The sequence below is a fragment of the Rhineura floridana genome, chromosome 5 (genome assembly GCF_030035675.1).
Source record: "Rhineura floridana isolate rRhiFlo1 chromosome 5, rRhiFlo1.hap2, whole genome shotgun sequence".
NCBI lineage: Eukaryota > Metazoa > Chordata > Lepidosauria > Squamata > Rhineuridae > Rhineura > Rhineura floridana.
The window spans coordinates 172756266-172778778 of NC_084484.1; the positions used below are offsets into that span (position 1 = coordinate 172756266).

The 22513-nt window shown below is 43.1% G+C and overlaps 1 protein-coding gene across 4 annotated transcripts in view; it reads left to right on the plus strand.

The window, feature by feature from the left end:
• Positions 1–22513, plus strand: part of GRM5 (glutamate metabotropic receptor 5) — a 313504-nt gene that overhangs the window by 106155 nt on the left and 184836 nt on the right. For all 4 annotated transcript variants that reach the window (XM_061628880.1, XM_061628881.1, XM_061628878.1 and 1 more), the window contains exon 2: positions 14503–14752. In XM_061628880.1, the coding sequence (XP_061484864.1) occupies positions 14503–14752 (250 nt within the window). The remainder of the gene's footprint in view (positions 1–14502; positions 14753–22513) is intronic.

The following is a 22513-nucleotide window of genomic DNA, read 5'->3' on the forward strand; positions in this document are numbered from 1 at the left end:
AGAGTTGTGAACGTGCTGGACAATCTCCATCAAATAATATTAGAGGGGGGAAATGAGTCAATATCAGCAGTTGGTTTTGAAAGTGAAAACAGCAGGATGTGGTTTGCTCCCCATAAGACAATGTTAAGTCCTCATTACTATTATTCTGGTCTGCCTTAAAAGTTAATCCTCCTTTTCAGATTAATTTGAAGAGGGAAGTCAATTAAAGAGAGGTGGGGGTTGACATTAGCCCAGCTTTCCAAATCCCTTTTCAAACTGTTATCACATTTGCCCATACAGCATTTCATGTCAAAACGATGATCTTTTCTTTCATGTATTTATAACCCAAAATTTCAGACAGACTGGGAGATAGAGAAGTAGAAGGGGAGAGAAATGTGATTTCAGAAAAGTATATTTTTTTGCCATTTTATGCTCTAGAGAAATATCGTTTGCTGAGTCATCTGCTTTCCGTACACAGTTCATCTCTCAGGTTTGCATAATTTAGATTTCCATACCTCTTCAAGATTCGTTCATCAACAGAGGCTTTGTTTGAATAATCATAGATACTTCTCAGTTCTCTGAGCCCTGGTCCTCACGTAGCCAAAATGGCGCCATTCACAGACAAGTGGGAGGTAATCAGCAGGTGTGGGGGAAGCCCAAGGTTTGCAAAAGTAAAACTTGGGGGGGCATCCTACAAAACAGCACAACATTCCCAGTTGCCATGGAATGCTGATTGACTGTCAGGGAGGGGAGCAAAACCAGGATGGCGACAATGGAATGGAATACTTTGGAAGAGGGTATGGTTCCATCCATCCATGAACAGGAGCACTCCACACTGCAAATTTTGTTGGAGTTCCACTTATACACCTTTTTATTTCTGATTATATTCCAGTGGAACCAAACAGGAGGATTACTAGGGGTGTGCATTAGCTCGGGCGGGAGGGGATAACAAGGCAAACTGGCATGATCCAGGGGTCTCCCCTCGGCCTCAGTCAAAACACAATGTCAATAACCCCCACCCACCCCCTTGCCCTGAGTTGGATCAGGGCCCCCACAAAGACTCATGTTGCTCTGTTTCTCTACTTTTCTGACCTGTATAGTTCTGTGTCTCCCTATATCTCTGTGTTTCTCTAGGTCCATGGGTTTTACAAGAAATGAGGCTGTTGTCAAAGTACAGCAGTGGAAGGCTGTGTTGGCACAATTCTCCATTACTGTGGTTTTGATCAGAGATTTTGGAGGCAGATGTTCTGAGCTATTCCTTGAAGCATGCTAAAGATGCAGCCCATATATATCTCCTTTGTTTTGCCATAAAACGGTAAAGGTGTCCCTGCACTTATAGTGCGAGTTGTTTCCGACTCTTAGGGTGACGTCTTGCGACGTTTACTAGGCAGACCGTATATATGGGGTGGGATTGCCAGTTCCTTCCCTGGCCTTTCTTTACCCCCCAGCATATGCCGGGTACTCCACCACGGATGGATGGAAGGCTGAGTGGACCTCGACCCCTTTTACCGGAGATTCGACTTCCTCCTTCCATTGGAATCGAACTCCGGCCGTGAGCAGAGCTTCGGCCACAATTGTCTGTTTTGGTAGCTTTCATACTGGGACATTCAGCAAGATAATACAGTTTAATCTTTGAGGATCTGATCTGAAAGGACACCAATGCCTTCCAGCCAGTATCCTAAGTCCAAATGCTGGTTATTATGTAGACATATCTCAGTCATGGCTAAATGCAGCTCTGCGAAGACTTTCTTAATCTAAGTTCTATACATCTTCACGCATTACACTGAACACAAGTACGAGCTCTCTACACATGTACAAGTGTTTCTGTGAAAGTCTGTTCACTTGCTGGTTTCTACAGCTCAGTTATTGTGTACACAGGCTGTACACTCATGAACCATTCTGTGTGAATAAATGTGCAAGTAGACAGCTGAACTATTTGTGTACACAGCTACACAGATTGTACACTCATTGAATGTAACATGGGACCACCTCTTATGTAAGTCTTTTCAGTGATGCCATCAGGGCAGGACTTGGGGTAAACGTCGAGGACCCCACTCTGCAGGATGAATGGGGGGGGGACGCAGGGGGAGCCCATGCAGCAGGGCCGGCTTAGACATACATAAAGAGGGGGACATCAAAACCAGTTTGAACACCTGCTGAAAACTTTCCTAAATTACTGGGCATACACAGGCAAATGAGAATATATCCTTTTGAAATAGTTAATTAATCATAGAATCATAGAGTTGGAAGGGGCCTATAAGGCCATCGAGTCCAACCTCCTGCTCAATGCAGGAATCCAACTTAAAACATACCCGACAGGTGGCTGTCCAGCTGCCTCTTGAATTCCTCCCGTGTTGAAGGGCATTGTTTATCCTGCTCTTCCTTGTTCTTAAAAACAAAATTCATTCCCCAAGCTAGGAAGGGGGAAATCCTTCTTGTCTGATATTATCATTGGCCAAATAATTGATAGCATGTATCTCTTCAACTCAGGTTGACCCTTCTCTTGTCTTTTCCTCCATTTTTATATCCATGTTATAGCTTCAGCCTCTTCTAATGGCTTGTTCTGGCTTACAACAGCTGTAGTATTAATTTCAAAACCAGCCAGACGTCTGATGGCAATTTTGAGTTTAGGGATTACATGTACAAGAAAATGAAATATGAAAACAATTTCTGTCATCCCTCAGCAAAATGTTTCTCAATACAAGAGATGCAAGGCTTAGTATTTCATTCTGTGGGCTTGCTTTATGATCTAGTTAGCCTCCTGTAATCTGAGAGGAAGAAAATTTGTTGTGTTTGGCTTATTTTGCGGGAAAGGGCTGCAGCTCAGTGGCAGAGCATCTGCTTTGCATGCAGAAGTGGGGTTGAGAATGATATCCTTGTTACTGCCTAGGAACCAATAAGCATGAAAGAGGAGAGTGTTAGCACTGAGAAGAGTCTTCTCAGTGGCTGACTTGCCTCCTTTCACTCACAGCTGCAATCAGCAGGAAAGAAGCGTGTTATAAGACTCTTCTCAATGGCTAACACACTCCCTTTCATGCTGATTGGCTAGTATGATGCTGAAGACATAGCAACCCTGCTAGGACCCTGCTCACAAAAAAGTAAAGAGACCCCCTGAGACCTTGCATGACTACGCCCCTGGGATGGACTTAGGCCCCTTCCAATTTTACTGTTCTGTGATTCTATGATTCTATGACCCCTGCCTGAAACTCTAGTGAGCCATTGTCAGTCAGCATAGACAATACTGAGCTAAATGCACTGACTCCACATCAGGTAGCTTCCTATGTTTTTAAGAATTAATTCTTGGTGGTTTGCTTTAATGTCAAAACCGAATTTGTGGGGTTTGCTCTAACATGGCTTAAGTTAAATTCGTCCATGGCTGGGAAGAATACACAAAATGTAAGATGCTGTTGAACTGAGCATAGCTTCTAGTTTCTCAACCCCTTATGCACTGGCTTAGTAGAAAGATCTGTGCTCTTTGGATGAAAGACACAGCAGAAAAATGTAATGATTCTTATAAGATATCATCAGTATTTCAATATTTCCTCAGCTGTTGCTGTGCCTTGTGCACTGCTGGGTGGTATTACTGTTGTTATAATTTCTTACATGCCTTTCACTATAAGATTCCAATGCAGGTTACAACAATATTAAAATGCACCATTAAAACCAATTAAAAACAATTTACAATCAGAAAAAGAGGGTAGATCCTAATATATATCTCAGGTGTCAAAGGCCAGAGTGAAGAAGTACATCTTCAGCATATGATGAAAGCTATACAATAAAGTTGCCAGAATCACCTCTATAGGAGAGAATTCCACAGCTTATGGGCTTCCAAAGATAATGTCCTGTTCTAGGCTACTACTTCTCACATTTCCAAGGTGATAGAATGACCAAATGGGGCTCCTCTGCTGATCTTAACAGCTGAGCAGAGGTGGATGAATCTATCAATTCAGTTTTTTCTCAGTTTCACATTTTCCCACGCTTAAGTTCAATTCCCCACATTCCACCTCAGTTTCCAATGTTTAAACAAATGAAAAAATATTTATTTGTTATTAAAGTACTCATTTTAGAGTGAAATTCTAATATGCACATCTTTGTACAGTAGGGCAGATGTGACGGCTTTCAATCGGGAAATTCCCCGTTTTAAAGCCGATTTTGCCTTTTTGCGGCATTTTGCAGCATTTTTGCAGCATTTTCACGCGACGCGACCCATTATAGTCAATGGGTTCTGCTTTACGGCGATTTCCACTTTATGGCGGGGGTCCCTAACCCGCCGTATAAGCCGGGTCCTACTGTATGCAATTTTGCCTAATATGAACATTATCACCAAGCAATCTCCCCATATATAATGCATTTTGTATGCCATTTTCACTAATACATGCATTTTTCTGCACACTCTATCCTAGTATATGCATTTTTGAGCACATAACTCGGATGGAGAACTGCATAGCAAAATCTGGAGAAGTGCACATTTTGAAGGATGGCTGTGTTTTAGTTGGCACATGGTTTCCACAAGTGCAAACTGGGTAGATTTGCCTATAAGTATGAATGGAATCAAATTTCTCCCCTACACCTGAGAGAGTCTGTAAGGATGGAGGCGGCCTTTCAGATATTCAAGTGCATGAACGCAGGTGCACATGACCTAGAGACAAGATGGATCCCTCCCCCCTCAGTGCCAACTTCAAGGGCTGACATCATTGGGAACCTGCCAAGGCCCACAAGCCAGTAGGGGACTCTCTGCCTTTGGTGGCGGTGCTGCTCTGGCTCCTCACTGCCACTGCCTGCTCAACGTCTCTTGTAAGCAGAAGTGGAGTAAGGTGAAGGAACAGCAGCTTCTGTGTCCTCTTCCCCTGGGCAGATTGAGCCGAAAGAGAGAGGGAAAGCGAATAGGCAGTGGCAACCACAGGGAGATGGAGAGGCTCCCACGCAAGTACTATACTAGTCCTCCTGGCTTGACATACCAGGAACTCACTAAGTCAACACCCAGGCACTCTACTTTTTGTTTCAGTTCTGCATCACAACCAGCAGCCTCCATCACCCATTTCACATTCAAGGTGTTCATGTGGACACATCCTCTGGGTGACCTTCTCTTTGTGATACTTTTAAGTCTCACCTGAGGTTCTCATGCCCAAGCATGAGGGCCAGGGCTAGGTTTGAGAAGGGCCTGGGCAAGTACTGCCCTTGCCCCCCTGGCAAGCTTACCAGAGGGCAGAAGGGGAGTATCAGTGGAGTGGCAGCAAGTGCTCTGGAGAGAAGTGGCAGGCAAAGTGGCCACAACCAAGGCCTGGCACAGTTTGGGCTATGGTAGCGTTGCCATATTCCAGTCCCACAAATTAGGGCTCCTGACCCTGCCGCAGATCTTGAGAGGGAGCTGTGATGTTCCTGCTTATAGTGTAAATATGGTAAGTGCTGTTTATATAGAAGACATATGGTAAGTGGAGTGAAAGAGGAGGGGGGAGTACATGAGCAATAGAATGCTGGATGATTGGCTGAGCGTTTGAATGGCTGGGAGTATAAATGGAAGAATGACAGTTGAATCTGGGTGGATGTTAGTAGGGTGGAGAAGAAGGTGTTTGGGGTGGATGTTGGGAGTGTGGAGAAAGAGGTGTTTGAGGGTGGAGGTCAGGAGTGTGAAGAAAGAGGGAGTTGGAGTTCTGATTAATAATAAGTCAAGTACAAAACAGGAATAGATGAAACCATACGCTTGTGAAACATTCTAAAACTAATCTTGTTATTTCTGATATTTAATAAATACTTATTTGGTTTACCAAAGGCCTGATCCTTGGCTGGGGGATATACATACCAGAAGGGAGGGCAAGGTAATTACCAAGGCTGAACAGAAACAGTATCTAACGGTGGCAGCGGTGAAGGGAGGAATAATAACAATTCAAGTATCCAGAGCAACCCAGAGTTGTATGCGTTATCTATAAAGATACAAGGGGGTTGGGAACAGCATAAGTACGCAGTCACAAAAGTAACCAGCTAGAGAGAGACTCAGGCAAAGTCTCTGGGAGTATTGGTTATAGGATGTGACTGGTGGTGCTGCCTAGCAGGGGGATCTAGTGAGATCTGTGCTAGAGCGGAGTGAGAAACCATATAAAGGACGGTCCGGACTGGTGGTATCCCTGGTGGTGCCTAGTGAAAGGCAGTAGCCACAAGCAGGTGGGAACCTGACAGGGAGAACCAGGGAAGGACGTCACAGGAGCTCCCAGGCACCTCCCCTACTGCGCAGGCCCACAATGCCCTCCTGCATGCTCCACCTACCTCTACCTTGACATAAATGCTGGTTGCTCTGCGGGTGCAACCCTAACATCAACCAAGATGGCGGCCAAAGTTTCCCTAAGGGGCTGATGCCCCTGCCACCATCTTGGTTGATGGCAGGGATGCATGCACATAATTCTGGGTAGGAATGGATTATGTCACAGGATGTCATAAGAAGGTGTGTTTAAAGGAATTCAATGTTAGCTGCTTGCCAACATTATTAAACCCACCGCAAGTGCACGTGATTAGTATGGGAACACCCAACTATCTTCTTCTCTGTTTGCCTCTGGAATGTGAGGGGCTGGGGGCTTCAGGTCACCAGGTCACTGAAACTAAGCCTTGGCAGATTTCCACAGGGATAGTGGAGGATAGTAGCCTGCCAGCCCTTGAAGTATCTGGGAGTGGTGTGGGAGCAGCCAAATCACATCACAGTTGTCTGCTTGCCAAAGAATCCTGCCATCTATGCACAATGGATTGTAAGGTCACAGAAACATGGCTCCCTGCCACATTCCTGAGTAAGGCCACTGAGGTGGCAACAGTATAAATGTAAGGGACAGGAGCTCCGTTCCCCAGAATAGGGATGAAATGATCTGTCAATTTCAGTTCTTTGAGTTTCTCCTTCTAATCTTGCATTCTGTTCTCCACATTTCTGTAGCAATTTGCCATTTTTTTTAAAAAAAGTCCTCATGCAAATCCTTCAGCATTTTAGTGCAAATTGCTCCTAATAAATATATATTTTATATGCAGTTTTGACTAATAATGTACACATTTGTGTAAGAAATTTATCCTAATATGGTGCATTTTTATAAGTTATTTTCACCAATATATTCATTTTATGCACACTTTCCCCTGATATATGCATTTTTGTAAACATTGCTTGGTTGTCGAACTGCATTGTAAAATACATGCAAATTTTGAAGGCTGGCTGTGTTTCAGGTCTCATATTGTTTCAGAAAGTGTGGATTTGATACATTCATCTTCAAATGCAAACTAAATAGAATTTCTTGCCCGTCCCTAATCCCAGGAGGGTGCTCCAATCCAGCCACCTCCAGCTTCAAGGGGTTTGTCTGTTGCCTTTACAAGGAAGAGTTTTCCAGCAAAACTGAATGGGCATGAGCAATGCTGTAGTTGGCTGCAGGATTTCTCTCAGATAGTGCTGAGTAAACTCTTTGACTTTCACCCCACTAGTGGGCTTATTGCTTCTGAACCCTAAAAGAATCATTGCCCCTTTGGCAAAGCAACATCTGAGTCATATCCTGCAGTTCTGATGAGTGGTCCAAGTGGGAATGAGGAGCTGCTGTTTCTGTTGCCCATTTTCAGGGAAAGCAACCCATCAGGGCAGTAAATCAAACGCTGAATGCCAGTCCTAAACAAGTCTCTGAAATGTCTGAAGTCTCTCAAGCATAAACAAATTAATCTCGTTCTCTAAACTGAATCACTCAAACCTGCCAACATCTTCCGCCCGGAAGTGTACATTTAAACAATTTGAATAAAGAAATAAAACACAGTATCATTTTGATCACTTCATTCCCTCCCTTCATCGCTATTTCTGGGTAGCAGTTTTTCGGAAATTACAGAAGGTGATGGTGTGGAATCTGTTATAATAGGGATTCTTGGCATTTGCAGTATTCCAGATTGTATTAAATTTCATGACAGGGAGAGGGGGAAGCACACAATCTGTTCTTTCTCTCTCCCCCCCCTCTCTCTCCCTAAATCTTCTTAAGTTTTGAGAGCTGATCCAGTTCATGTTAGGCAAACAGATTTTGTAGAGCTTTTCCCGTAGCTGAAAAGCCAGTTGCTTCTAGCTGAAACTAGCAATATGTAAAAAAGAACCTGTCTAAATGTCAGTGCATTTGCTAGTTCCTTTCCCCATTCCAGCAGATGAATAAAATCCCTTTTCTACTAGAACAGTCCCTTCAGGTCGTATTGCACATCGTTGGAGTGTTGGACTACGACCTGGGAGACCAGGGTTCGAATCCTCACACAGCCATGAAGCTCACTGGGTGACCTTGGGGCAGTCACTGCCTCTCAGCCTCAGAGGAAGGCAATGGTAAACCCCCTCTGAATACTGCTTACCATGAAAACCCTATTTGTAGGGTCGCCATAAGTCAGGATCGACTTGAAGGCAGTCCATTTCCATTTTGCTTTTGATGTTATTTGCCCTGCGTTGCTTCATGACATTAACATAATTAAGGTGCTAAGGGTATCTGTGTACAGTTTGTTTTGGTCTGGGGCATCTACCCCCCATCCTTTCTCCTCCGGTAGCACTCAAGGCAACTTAACAGAGAGAAAATTCACCCCAGTGGCACAAATGTGGCCAGATGAGTGGGTGCAGAGGGTCCCACACAGCCCCCTGTGCCCCCAATTAAATATCTTAAATTGATGGACAGGTGTGTTGTCACCTTTTGGGGGAAGGGGAGAAACTTTTTCCTTTAACATTCTCTCAATTTGCTCCCACGGGAGGCAGTGAGGGCCACCAACTTGGATGACTTTAAAAGAGGATTAGACAAATTGATGGAGGAGAAGGCTATCAATGGCTACTAACCATGATGGCTGTGCTTTGTCTCCAAGGTCAAAGGGAGTATGCTTCTGAACACCAGTTGCAGGGAACCTCAGGAAGGGAGAACACTGTTGCATGCAGGTCCTGCTTGCGACCTTCCAACAGGCATCTGGTTGGCTGGCTGGGAGTACAGGATGCTGGACTAGATGGGCCATTGGCTTGATCCAGCAGGCTCCTCTTATGTTCACCACAAATGAGGGATGGAATGATCTGTCAATTTCAGTTTTCTCCGTTTCTTATTTTTCTAATCTTAAATTCAGTTCTCCACATTTCTGTAGCAATTTGCAATTTTTTTAAAAAAAATCCTCATGAAAATTCTTCAGCATTTCAGTGCAAATTGCTCGTAATAAATACATTTTTGTATGCAGTTTTGACTAATGTACACATTTTTTGCAAGAAATTTATTTATCCTAATGTAATGCATTTTGGTATGTAGATTTCACCAATATATACATTTTCTGCACACTTTCCCCTAATATGTGCATTTTTATAAACATTGCTTGGTTGGAAGACTGCATTGCAAGATTCGGCTGTGTTTTGGTTCTCATATTGTTTTAGAAAGTGCAAATTTAATTAATCCAGCTTTAAATGCGAACTAAATTGAATTTTTCCCCTATCCCTACCCCACATGCAGAAATTCAGCAGAGGAAGTTTAGAAAAAGGAATGCTTTGCCCTTGGGAGAGGTAGCTGTTCAGGGCCGAATTATACATTGAAGCAGAGAGACTGCAGAGTGACTCAGAAACATATCAGGTTTTTTTTAAAAAAAAGATGCAATTGTGGGGTCTGTGCCCACCCCTGCTATATAATACCTCGAGTATCAGAGGCATTATGCTTCTGTCTACTAGTTGCTGGAGAACATTTGTTTATTTATTCCACTGCACTTTCATAGAAAATAGTGCAAGGTGACATACAATAAGAAAACCACAACACTACAATAAAGTCATCAAACACATCAGTAAAAGCTAGTTGGCAAGGAACCTGAGGTTTGAACAGCCTGTCTAAATAATACATTTTTCAGAAGACATCTGAAAGTGCTCACTGGTGACTCTTGCCAACCTCTGTTGGCAAGGAGTTCCACAGAGCAGGGCCAGCCACACTAAAGGCTTGGCTCCTAATGAAGGCCAGCTGAGCCTCGGGGCCTGTGGGACCACCAAAAGTACCCCATCAGAAGACCTCAGTGATCAAGGTGGAGCTTAAGAAATCAGGTGATTGTGAAGGTACGTTGGGTCCAGGTTGTTTAGGGCTTTTAAAAATTAACACAAGAACCTTGAACCTGGTATGATAGCAAACTGGTAACCAGAGCTCTCTCAGCAGTGAAGGATCATGTCGCTAGTAGCCTGTTCCTGTGAGCAGTCTGGCCACTGCATTCTGCACTAGCTGCAGCTTCTGGATCAGATACAAAGGCAGCCCCACGCAAAGTGTTTTACAATAATCAAGTCTTGAGGTCACCAATGCATGGGGGAGAATGCTGTTGCTTGTTTGGTTCCCATGGACCTTTGTTTAGCCCAGAGCTTGGAAAAGTTACTTTTTTTGAACTACAACTCCCATCAGCCTAATCCAGTGGCCATGCTGCTGGGGCTGATGGGAGTTGTAGTTCAAAAAAGTAACTTTTCCAAGCTCTGGTTTAGCCACTGTGGAACAGAGGGTTGTATCAAACATAGCTCAAAGCCAGGGGCCTGCCAATGCAAAGATTACAGCTAGAACAATGGGACTTCCTGCTCCCCCTGTGCACCCCTAAATCTGTTCCAGGTATTCCCCCAACCCTTTGGAGCAGATTTGGAGGGAGTGCAGGGCATGCACAGGGGGAGGAAGGAGAAAAGCCACTGCACCTGCTGTAATCTTTGTGCTGATGGGATGAAGAACATTAAAGAGGACACTTCAGAAAGCCAAATCCTGTTGGTCTAACCAGAGTTCACATTTGCACTTTCTCATCCCAGGGGGTCAGGGAATAAAATGGAAACGCCAGTGTCAAGGACCGCAAATGCAAAAATGGAACTGAAATTAATTTCACAGTTTATTGCTACTGAAGGCTTAGTGGAGGAACAGTAGCGGGTTAATACTGCAGGTATTTAATACAGGAACAATAAAACATCTCACAGTGCATGGAATGGTACAGAAATGAGTATGGGTAGGCCCACACTCAAGAGCCACCTCAGCCCTCATCAAAGAAAATGATTTGAAAGTTATACTTTGGTGGCATCTCACGCCAATCAAACTGAACTATATCAACTCCTCCCTCTCCCTCTGTGCTAGTGGAGATGCCCAATCCGGGGCTCTTTCCTACATTTATGGGGGGACTGTAATAAAGTGAGATAATTCTGGAGTGATGTTTTTCAAATTGCTAGTAAAGTTCTTAAAATTACAATTATCTCAGATCCGGCCTGGGCACTTCTTTTCCTTAAACTCAGATATCTCTCCTATCCAGATTCCTACTTGCAGTGAGGCTTAAAATAGCCAAAAACTGGAAGGGGGCAGGACATTTATCAATAAAAAATTGGTTTACCAGACGTCTCCTGGATTTTTAGACTGCCGGTCATTGAGGGATACAGTTATTTACCAATCTAATGCAGAACAACAAGAATGGAAGAAAGGAAAAGAAAAGGAATGGGGGAGAGATAAAATAAGTAGGAAAAGATTGGTGGTGAAGTGTGAAGACCTTTCTCTTCATTGCAAATGATCCCAAACATCTTTTTTAAAATATTGTTCAGGGACTGGGCCATATATTTTCATTACTTGCATTGTTTTGAGTCCTTTTGATCATTTACACATTTTGGGAACTGAGCTGTGTGGGTGGACATGTAAATGATTCCATCTTATGCAAGTGCTCAAAATCTTTCAAGAGCAGGTGTGGAGAACTCTTTTCAGCCTTTCTCTACATTCCCCTCACAAAGCTACAGTTTCCAGAGTTGCTTAACAATATCATTCCCGCTATTAGCGAGGGCGTGTTTGCCTGCACGCCGCCTCTTCCCAACAGAGGAGACTCGTGAGAGTGCCTCCCAAAGGGAGGGGTATGGGGCGGAACCACGTGTGGCTGCTTAGCCAACGGGGAGCAGATAGAGCTTGGGCTTAAAAGCCAGCTACGCCCCCAAACCCTCGCTCTTGCATTTTTGCTGTCCCCTTCCTCCTCTCCTTACATGCAGAATGGGCTTTGCTAGTTGCCGTTTAGAGGCTGAGTAGGGATTTTGGGGGGGGAACATACCCTTTTTGTGAGGAGAGACTAAAAGGACTGGGCGTGTTTAGCCTTGAGAAGAGAAGACTGAGGGGAGATATGACAGCACTCTTCAAGCACTTGAAAGGTTGCCACACAGAGGAGGGCCAGGATCTCTTCTCGATCATCCCAGAGTGCAGGACACAGAATAATGGGCTCAAGTTACAGGAAGCCAGATTTCGGCTGAACATCAGGAAAGACTTCCTAATTGTTAGAGCAGTATGACAATGGAACCAATGACCTAGGGAGGTGGTGGGCTCTCCAACACTGGAGGCATTCAAAAGGCAGCTGGACAGCCACCTATCAGGTATGCTTTAATTTGGATTCATGCACTGAGCAGGGGGTTGGACTCAATTGCCTTATAGGCCCGTTCTGACTCTACTATTCTATGATTTTATGATCCCTTCTGTTTTCCCGGCTTCATGCTGTTGGGGTTAATTCAGTTGCCATTGGAGTGGCATGGGTGGTTGGCCTTTTGGCATGGAGTACCGGCAGGTAAGGAAGTTGGTGGGAAAATAGGGTTATAATGAGGCATACAAAGGATAAGGACACATTCTAGGGAACTGTCAGTGCTATATGCCTGGGGGGAGCTGGGGGGTGCCCATGTGACCTGACTTGCACATTTGGGTGAATGCCAGTACAGCAGGTCCTGGTTGCACAGGTTGGGGCAACACCCTAGGCTTTACTAGCAAAAAGGGAAGAGTGTCCTCCCCATCCTCTGCTGGGGGCCACAGCCTTTGCCTGATGTACATGCCCAGGGGAATTGAGGAATGTTCTGATCTGAACAGATTTGGTCTGTAGCCTCACCTGCCTGTACAGCTTTAATTTGATTAATTTGGTCAATTTGCTTGATTTGGTTTACAGGTTCTCCAAAAATTAATCCAATGTCACGTCTCACAGGCCTTCTTTGGAGGTGTGGTGGCAGTCAATCCACCCTAACAGCGAACTCGGGGAACTGTAACTCTGGGAGGGGACTAGGAGTCTCCTAACAACTCTCAGCCCCTTTCACAAACTATAGTTCCCCAGTTTCCTTGCAGGAAGCCACAAGTGTTAAAGTGGCATAGCCGTGCTTTAAGGGTATAGTGTGGATGGGGCCTGAGCCCATGGAGGAGGAAACTGTCAGGCAGTGAAAAAAAAAGCTGGCTGAGAGCAGACTGAGTTTGGTGGGGCAGTGACCCATTTGCCGAAATGGACCAGCCTACTCTGCCGGAGCCTTTTGAGGCTGGAGCTGCCATTGTATGGGAAAGCATAGCTGGGAAAGCAATGACGTCAATGAAAGGCCAATTTTCTGCAATGGATTTTTTTTCATTATTTCTTCCCGTATAACTGCAATTAAATATACATGTTCTCTCAAAAATTCTCCTCTGCCATCGGGATGATTCATATGAAAAATTAATTAGGCACGGCTCATTCCCAGCAAGTACTTTTGGGATGTACCCCTTCTTACACGAGGTGTCTTAACTTAGCGCTCGGTGCCCAGAAAACGACTGTGCTCCAAACATATTTGGCACATCTGAGGCAACAGCTGCATTGTATGTGACACCGAAGCAACTCAAGCGGTCAAGAGATTTGGGAAAAGGCACTGCAGCTCAATGCTTAGATGCCAACAATAGCTCATGACTCAGTCGCTCTTGTCCCATTTTCAGTGGTGGGTGTTGGGTGGCAGGGAAGGCTTAGAGCAAAGATGGGGAAATGGTGGCCCTCCTGATGTTGTTGGGCTACTGCTAGGGGTGGGGGTGAAATGTGATCCAGTTTGCATGTAAAGGGGACCTATCAAATTTGCACTTTCTGAAACAATATGTGAACTGAAACAGAGGCTCCTTTGAAATTTGCACTTTTTCAAATTTTGCAATTCTCCAGCCAAGTTATGTAAAGTTAAGTATGCATAAAAATTACCTATATTAGTGAAAATAACACACAAATACATTATATTAGGGGGAACTGCTTTGCAAAACTGTATATATCCGGCAAAATTGTATGCAAAAATGTGTTTATTAGGAGAAATTCACTCTAAAATGCCAATGAATTTTCATGAGGATTCTTTTAAAAAATTTAAAATAGTTTAAGATTGGAAGAATAAGAAATTCAGAGAACCAAAACTGACAAATCAATCCATCCCTAGCTACAACACCCATCATTCCCAACCATTGGCCATCCTGGCTGGGCCTGATGGAAGCCAAAGCCAACAATATCCAGAGGGCCATGGATTCTCCAACCCTGGCTTAGAGGACACACCAGCTGAGACAGTAGAGAAGAACTGTACTGTCTCTCTTAAACAAGAACAGCAATAGGAAACTCCTGCCTCCACAGAGATCCAACTAAGTCTAGTGCCTGGTCTCAAGCTGTACAGGGCTTTGTACACCAGTACCAGCCCAGTAGCTAACTGGTAGGCCATGCAATTCTTTCAGCTGCTGCTTAATATAATGGCACTGCCTATGCGGTCACCCCTTAGGAAACGCATTGCTAATGTCTTTTTGTGTGTTTGTTTTCACTCAGGGAACTATGGTGAAAGTGGAATGGAAGCTTTCAAAGACATGTCCGCCAAGGAAGGAATCTGTATCGCCCATTCCTACAAGATCTACAGCAATGCTGGGGAGCAGAGCTTTGATAAGCTATTGGAGAAGCTAAGAAGCCATTTACCCAAGGCAAGAGTTGTGGCGTGCTTCTGCGAGGGCATGACAGTGCGAGGGCTGCTTATGGCTATGAGACGCTTGGGGCTCGCTGGAGAGTTTTTGTTATTGGGCAGGTGAGTAAATCTGCAGATAATTATTGTCCTTTTTCCTCTGAAGGCACAAACACACGTTTGTCCATCTATGCTGTGCTAAGCTGCGCTGTTCAAACAAGGACTGTCATCTGATGAAAGGAACCTGAACGAGTTGTACGAAGTTTGTTCAGTGAATCGAATGTGCCAATATTTGTATATCAGTAAAGTAGTTCAGTAGGGCATGTGTGTGTGGACCACTCTAAAAAGACTGTATAGGAAAACTCAAAGTGGAAAAGAGAATAATTACTAAAAAAAAGGGCAACACACAAAATTGACTTCTTTATATGCAACAATGTGATTAACATTCCTTCCCCCCCTTTCTTTTGTTGTGTATTATGTTTTATAGTTCCGATATTTGTATGGCAAAGAAATAAAATGTAAAAAAAAAAAAAGTTAAAACAGCTGCAGGATAAATTCGGTGTCAGATCCTCCCACAGCTGTTGGTCAGGTAACAATTAACCCCTTTTAAGGCACTGTCCAAATCAAACAATACATAAAAATAATCAAAATTTAAATAGCCACAATGGCCAGCTATCAAGTATACAGAAAGCTCATTATCAAAGGGGTATCAACAAATGATATTATGCTCTTGGCCACTGAGGAAGACAGGTTGTCAAAATGACAGGTTGGGCAAAACACCAAAGGAACAATTTTTAAAATTATGTTCGATCCCCAACATCCCTAGGTAGGGTCAGGAGAGATCTCTGCCTGAAACCCTGGGGAGCTGTTGCCTGTCAGTGTTCTACTGAACTAGATGGATGGTCTGACTTCATGTAAGGCAGATTCCTATGTTTCTTTGTTGATAAAGTGAGAGAGAAACATGGATAACATTTCAAGAAATGCACCCCGAGCAAGCCTCTTCAGCAGTCCGTTGAGGTTTTTGGTGTTATTAATTGAATTGCATCTCCTTCCATTGTCTCCATATAAAAGCATTTTTGTTTATCATTGCATTCATTTGCTAGATAAATAATGGCTTATGTGAATGAATGGTTTTTTTGTTTCTTTTTAATTATTATTGTCATTATTGTTGTTTTGTTGTGGTAGGTAGACTTTTATCTTATTTTTTTGTACTGTATCAATCTGCTGTCTTATGTTGGTGATGTTTCATGTTGCTTGCCCAAACTATGAAGTATGTTGCCTGCAAGAGGCTTGATGAAAAAAATGTGATCATCTACAAAATACTAAATTTCACAGCTACAGAAAATACCAGAGTCCACCCCACTGCATTAAAAAGAATACCGAACAACAAAAAAGTAAAGTAGTTCAAAATTGAACAGCAGCCTTTTTAAAAAAAAAAATTAAGTGGACATCGTACCCTTCTGTAGCGATCATCATCTTATAGGAAGCATCCCGTCCTGTGTGAGAAAGAGGAACGCCTCTCCTTAGATGGTGCTTACTGTTTTCCATTTTGCAAGTACTTAAAAATAATATACCTTACCCATGACTGGCTGGGTGAACTCTGGGCAAGCTGCTTTTCTTTCTGTCTCCATTTCCAAGAAGTATAGAATCATAGAATCATAGAATAGTAGAGTTGGAAGGGGCCTACAAGGACATCAAGTCCAACCCCCTGCTCAATGCAGGAATCCAAATCAAAGCATTCCCAACAAATGGCTGTCCAGTTGCCTCTTGAATGCCTCCAATGTTGGAGAGCCCACTACCTCTCTAGGTAATTGGTTCCATTGTCGTATGGCTCTAACAGTTAATAAGTTTTTCCTGATGTCCAGTCGAAATCTGGCTTCCTGCAACTTGAGCCCATTATTACGTGTCCTGCACTCTAGGACAATTGAGAAGAGACCCCGGCCCTCCTCTATGTGACAACCTTTCATGTACTTGAAGAGTGCTATCATATCTCCCCTCAGTCTTCTCTTCTCCAGGCTAAACATGCCCAGTTCTTTCAGTCTCTCCTCATAGGGCTTTGTTTCCAGTCCCCTGATCATCCTTGTTGCCCTCCTCTGAACCTGTTCCAGTTTGTCTGCATCCTTCTTGAAGTGTGGAGACCAGAACTGGATGCAGTATTCAAGATGAGGCCTAACTAGTGCTGAATAGAGGGGAACTAGTACTTCACACGATTTGGAAACTATACTTCTGTTAATGCAGCCTAATATAGCATTTGTCTTTTTTGCAGCCACATCACGCTGTTGGCTCATATTCAGCTTGTGATCAACGACAATTCCAAGATCCTTCTCACATGTCGTACTGCTGAGCCAAGTATCCCCCATCTTATAACTGTGCATTTGGTTTCTTTTTCCTAAGTGTAGAACTTGGCATTTATCCCTGTTGAATTTCATTCTGTTTTTTTCAGCCCAATGCTCCAGCCTATCAAGGTCTCTTTGAATTTTATTTCTGTCTTCCACGGTATTAGCTATGCCCCCCAATTTTGTATCATCTGCAAATTTGATAAGCATGCTTTGTACCTCCTCATCCAAGTCGTTAATAAAAATGTTAAAGAGCACTGGGCCCAGGACCGAGCCCTGTGGTACCCCACTCATTACTTCCGCCCAGTTTGAGAAGGAACCATTGATAAGCACTCTTTGAGTACAATTCTGGAGCCAATTGTGGATCCATCTAATAGTTGTTCCATCCAGCCCACATTTAACTAGCTTGCTAATCAGAATATCATGGGGCACTTTGTCAAAAGCTTTGCAGAAGTCGAGATATATTATGTCCACAGCATTCCCACAGTCTACAAGGAAGGTTACCCAATCAAAAAATGAGATGAGATTAGTTTGGCAGGATTTGTTCTTCATAAATGTTGGCTCCTAGTAATGACTGCATTGCTTTCAAGGTGCTTACAGATTGACTGCTTTATAATCTGCTCCAGAATTTTTCCAAGGATTGATGTTAGGCTGACTGGTCTGTAGTTCCCCAGTTCCTCCTTCTTGCCCTTTTTGAAGATAGGGACAACATTAACTCTCCTCCAGTCATCCGGCACTTCACCGGTCCTCCATGATTTTGCAAAGATAATAGAGAGCGGTTCTGAGAGTTCTTCAGCCAGTTCCTTCAATACTCTAGGATGCAGTTTATTGGGCCCTGCTGATTTGAACTCGTTCAAAGTGATTAGGTATTCCTTGACCATTTGTCTATCAATCTCAAGGTCCAATCCTGACCCTTCTACTTCATGTTTCCCGGGAGGGTCATAGACACTTTTTTGGGAGAAGACTGAGCCGAATAATCTCTGTTGGTTAGAATCAAATCAAGGATAGCTGATCCTCTGGTTGCTTCCTCCACTTTCTGTAGGAGAAAGTTATCTCCGGCACAAGTCAGAAATTTCTTGGCAGAATTTGTCTCTCAACAGATATCGGGATAATTGAAATCCCCCATTACTACTACATCATGCCTCCTCAAAACATTGGCAATTTGCTTTTCAAAAGTTACATTCTCATCTTCTCCTTGATTGGGTGGTCGGTAATAGACTCCAAGCACCACATTCCTTTTATTACTTGCCCCATTAAGTGTAATCCAGATACTCTCGGTGGAGCTACCAAGCTCATCTTCCTGTATTTCTGTGCAGGGATATATATTTTTAACATATAGCGCAACTCCACCTCCCTTTTTATTCCTTCTGTTCTTCTTGAACAAGTTGTATCCTTCAATTGCTGTATTCCAGTCATGGGAGTCATCCTAATATTTCTGGAAATGCTGAAAGCAGATGCAAATTCATCCACCTGAATCCAGCAAAGGAGATCCACAGGTGAAAAAGATTTCTTGTGTGGATATGTGAACCTGGATGCACATCACCTGCTTACACTGTGACCCTCATCCAGTTCCCATTGAATTGATGTGAATAGATGTGAATTGGCTGGATGTGTCTTTTGATGTAGATGGGGATATACATCTGACTATTTGTGAAATTTGAGAACTGGATTGGGGACCATTGTCCTTCCCTTCTTTCTTAGCACAGACTATTTGAAGTTAAAAATTATCTTCTGAACTAAGCTTGGTTATATCTTTTGGGATGAAAAGTTATGCATAAAACAGAGCTGGTTGACTATTATCATCCAGTTAGAAAAGAAACTTGTATTGACCAAACTCTGCTTGAGAAATTAACAGAGCAGATTTTTCATTGACTTGGAAGGAACTTTCTTTTCTGTTTTCTCTTACAAAGATGTGAGATAAACAGCAGCATGGAAAATCCAACTTTTCTTTCTCTCTCCCCCTCTCATTTTTAATGTGTGCGAATAACCTCAATGTATATGTTTTGAAATATGAAGAATAATCATTGTATCTACATTAGTTGTCTCTGAGAGTGTTGGGTCTTAAAACTGCAAGTCTTACAAATGCATAAGCAACAATTTATTTTTGCTAGCATTCAATACGGTGTTGCAAAAGGCTAAATGACCAAGGTGGTGGATGGAGATAGGAGAGTGTATGCCCACATTGTGCCATAGATATAGATTGTGTTGAATGTCCATTGTTATTAGGGATGGGATCCATTGGCCACTGCCATATTGAAAGCATTCTGTCGACCCAACAGGCAGTATCAATATGAGTTCATTCTTTGTCCTCTACCCATTGCTTTTACCAGTCCAATTTTTTCCTCCCCCCCAAAAAAAATCAGTATTAATATTGATATTTTGAATGAAATTATCAATATTTTGAAAGGAATTATTGGTATTTTGAAAGGAAAGCAGTTTTGCAGCCGCCGCCTCTACTGTTATAGGCTATTATAGACTTGGCTTGCTTCCTCTCTGCTTGGAGCTTGGATTATTCAAGTGGAAGTTGGGGGGGCAGAGAGAGAGAGAAAGAGAGAGCTGTACTGCTGTGTTGTGCTGTAAAATCAATAAAAGAACAATATATTCAAGGGAATATTTGAAGGAAAAAATCTGGTGTTGGGAGAAAGCCATTGAAGTTTGGACCAAACAGGATCACTCCACAAAGAGGAAGAATATGCAGACCATTGAAAAATCTGGTGCTAAATTTGAATTTGGTAGAGTTCTCACATATCCCAAATTGTGATGCAGTTTGCACACTTGGGCATCCTTCTGACTCTTTGCAGGTAGGACTTTGGGTTGCCTAAAAGAAGTGGAGGGTTTAAACTGTTTCACTGCCTTAAATGATATGGTTGTCTGTGGGAGACTATGGTTACAAAAAGGGCTGAAAGGACAGGGAGCACATGTTCGGCTCTGGGAATCTCTTACCATGAACATCACACTGTGGTGTTCTATGGCTTCAGAGTGTATGGAAGCAAAAAGGAACCTGGCTCCTGATTTTCTTCTACAGAGTTCATGTGGAATGAAATCATGGTGGCAGTACAGCTTTCAGCACCTACCAACCTGGCAAATTCATATTAGGCCTCTGCCAAATGTGTCTTAATCAGTGGTTCCCAAAAGTTTTTTCCCATGGACCATGGCAAAATTGCTGAGGGTCTTGGCGGACCACTTAATGATTTTTCTGCCTGTTGTAGCAATTGCAATGCATTGTGTGTGTGTGTGACATACTTTCTTTCAAAATAGGTATTTTTTAATAAAGAGAAATGCAAAAGGCAGGGGAAGTAGCCACAAAACATTTTATGGTAACATGGGGCCTACACCCCACTACACAAGCACACATGCTCTTTCAGCACTGCAGTGTGTGTGTGTGTGTGTGTGTGTGATGTGAATCTCACGGGGGTTGCCAAGCAAAAATGACTGGCAATAAATAGAAATTACAGTGAACAAAAGAAAGCACTCCGCACACTCCACACATAATTAATTTTACTGAATGCACTTCTGCATAAGAAATGGTGATGAACATTGGCATAGACGGCTGTAAAAGACGATTAGACTTATTTGTGGAGGTCTAAAAGGGTGGGTTTTGTGCATTCTATATATCTTATAATCCAAGTGTGGATCCTAATGTAGCCAACATAAGATGAAGACATCAACAGACTTAAGGAATCCCCCAAGCTTTGCAGAAGTACAAAAAATCCTTTAAAAAAACCTGAAGGGAGGGGGGACACCCCAGCATAGCCCAGTGAGGGACTGAGCATGCTGCTCAGAATTCTGACTGTGGAAGGGGGAAATGGAAAACCACAGGAGGTAAAATGGAATGGAGTATTCTCGAAAAGGGCATGGCTGGCATCCAAAACAGGACCACTCCACATTGTAACATTTTATTGCCAGTCCCACTTCAGTTAGCTAAATGGAGCTTCCATGCTCAGAGGCAGCATGCCATTGAGTATCAATTGCTGGGGGAGCAACAATGGAGAATGGCTCTGTTTTTTTGTGTGCCTTTTCTTGTGTGCTTCTAAGAGGCATCAGGATGTTGAACTAGGTGGACGTTTGATCTGATCCACCAGGGCTGCTATTATGTTCTTAGGCCTGCAAATAGCCACTCACCAGCTTGCCTCTGATGGGTAAGGATTGCCTCCAGACATTAAGGATTGCCTCCAGACATTTCAGCAGGGAAGCTGTTGTAAATTATAAGATAATTGGTTGTTTCTTCCAGGCCATCAGTGAAACCACAAATGACTAACATGGGCAAGCAAGCTTAGATTGGTATCATTCAGTCCTGTATCTTTAGACATTTTTATATAATTAAAATCTCTGAACAGCAAAATTTCTAGGACCTTCCCTGTCTACACACACACACACACACACACACACACACACACACAAATATTCAATAGTTGCTGAGTGAATAATATACCTACCCCAGTGTCTTTTGAAGAATAATGCCCATAAATCTATTTATTGTGAGAGATTAGCAGAACTATACACTTTTGTTTTGACATAGGAAGCAGGATACAGCAAAATCCTGCATTTCACACGGGTGGTGGTGGGGAAGGACAATGGAATTATTATTGTTATTATTATTATAGTTATTTAATTAAATTTATATCCCGCCCTTCCTCCCAGACGGAGCCCATGGTGGCAAACAAATGACAATACCCTAATAATATTTAATAAACATGTTAAAAACAAAACATCTTTAAAAACATCTTAAAAACAAAGCATTTTAAAATATTTAAAAACATCTTAAAAACAATTCCAATATAGATGCAGATTTGTATAAAAGGCTTGCTGAAAGAGGAAGGTCTTCAGCAGGTGCTGAAAAGACAGCAGAGAGGGGGCCTGTTTAATATTTAAGGGGAGGGGATTCCAAAGTGTAGGTGCCACAGCATTAAAGGTATGCTTCCCACATTGTGCGGAATGGCCCTCCTAATCAGATGGAATCCGCAGGAAATCCTCACCTGCAGAGCACAGTGATCGACTGGGACTATAAGGGCAAGACTTGCAGGAATGGAACAGAAGAAACCTGATAGATCAGGCCAGTGCCCCACCTAGTCCAGCATCCTGTTCTTCCAGTGGACAACTGGATGCCTATGGGAAGCCTGCACCCAGAACATAAGCACCAGAGCACTCCTCCCTCCTGCAGTTTCCAGCAGCTGGTATTTAGAAGCATACTGCCTCCGACAGTGGAGGAAAAACATAGCCATCAGGCTATGTTAGTAGCCATTGACAGCCTTATCCTCCATGCATTGGTCTAATCCTCTTTTAAAGCCATCCAGAAAGCAAGATCTTTCCACCAACATTTATGGGTCAGGAGCTGACCATTTTCCTTAACTCAGAGCACATGCCTTGCATGCAGAACATCCCTGGTTCAATTCCCAGTATCTCCATTTAAAAGGACCAGGTGAGGTGAATTATCTCTGCCTGAGACTTTAGAGAGCTGCCAGTCAGCATGATAAAAATGTCAACCCAGCATGCAGCAGATGTGAAAAAGATGTATTCCATGTAGGGAGGGGATCCATTGGCCAGTGCT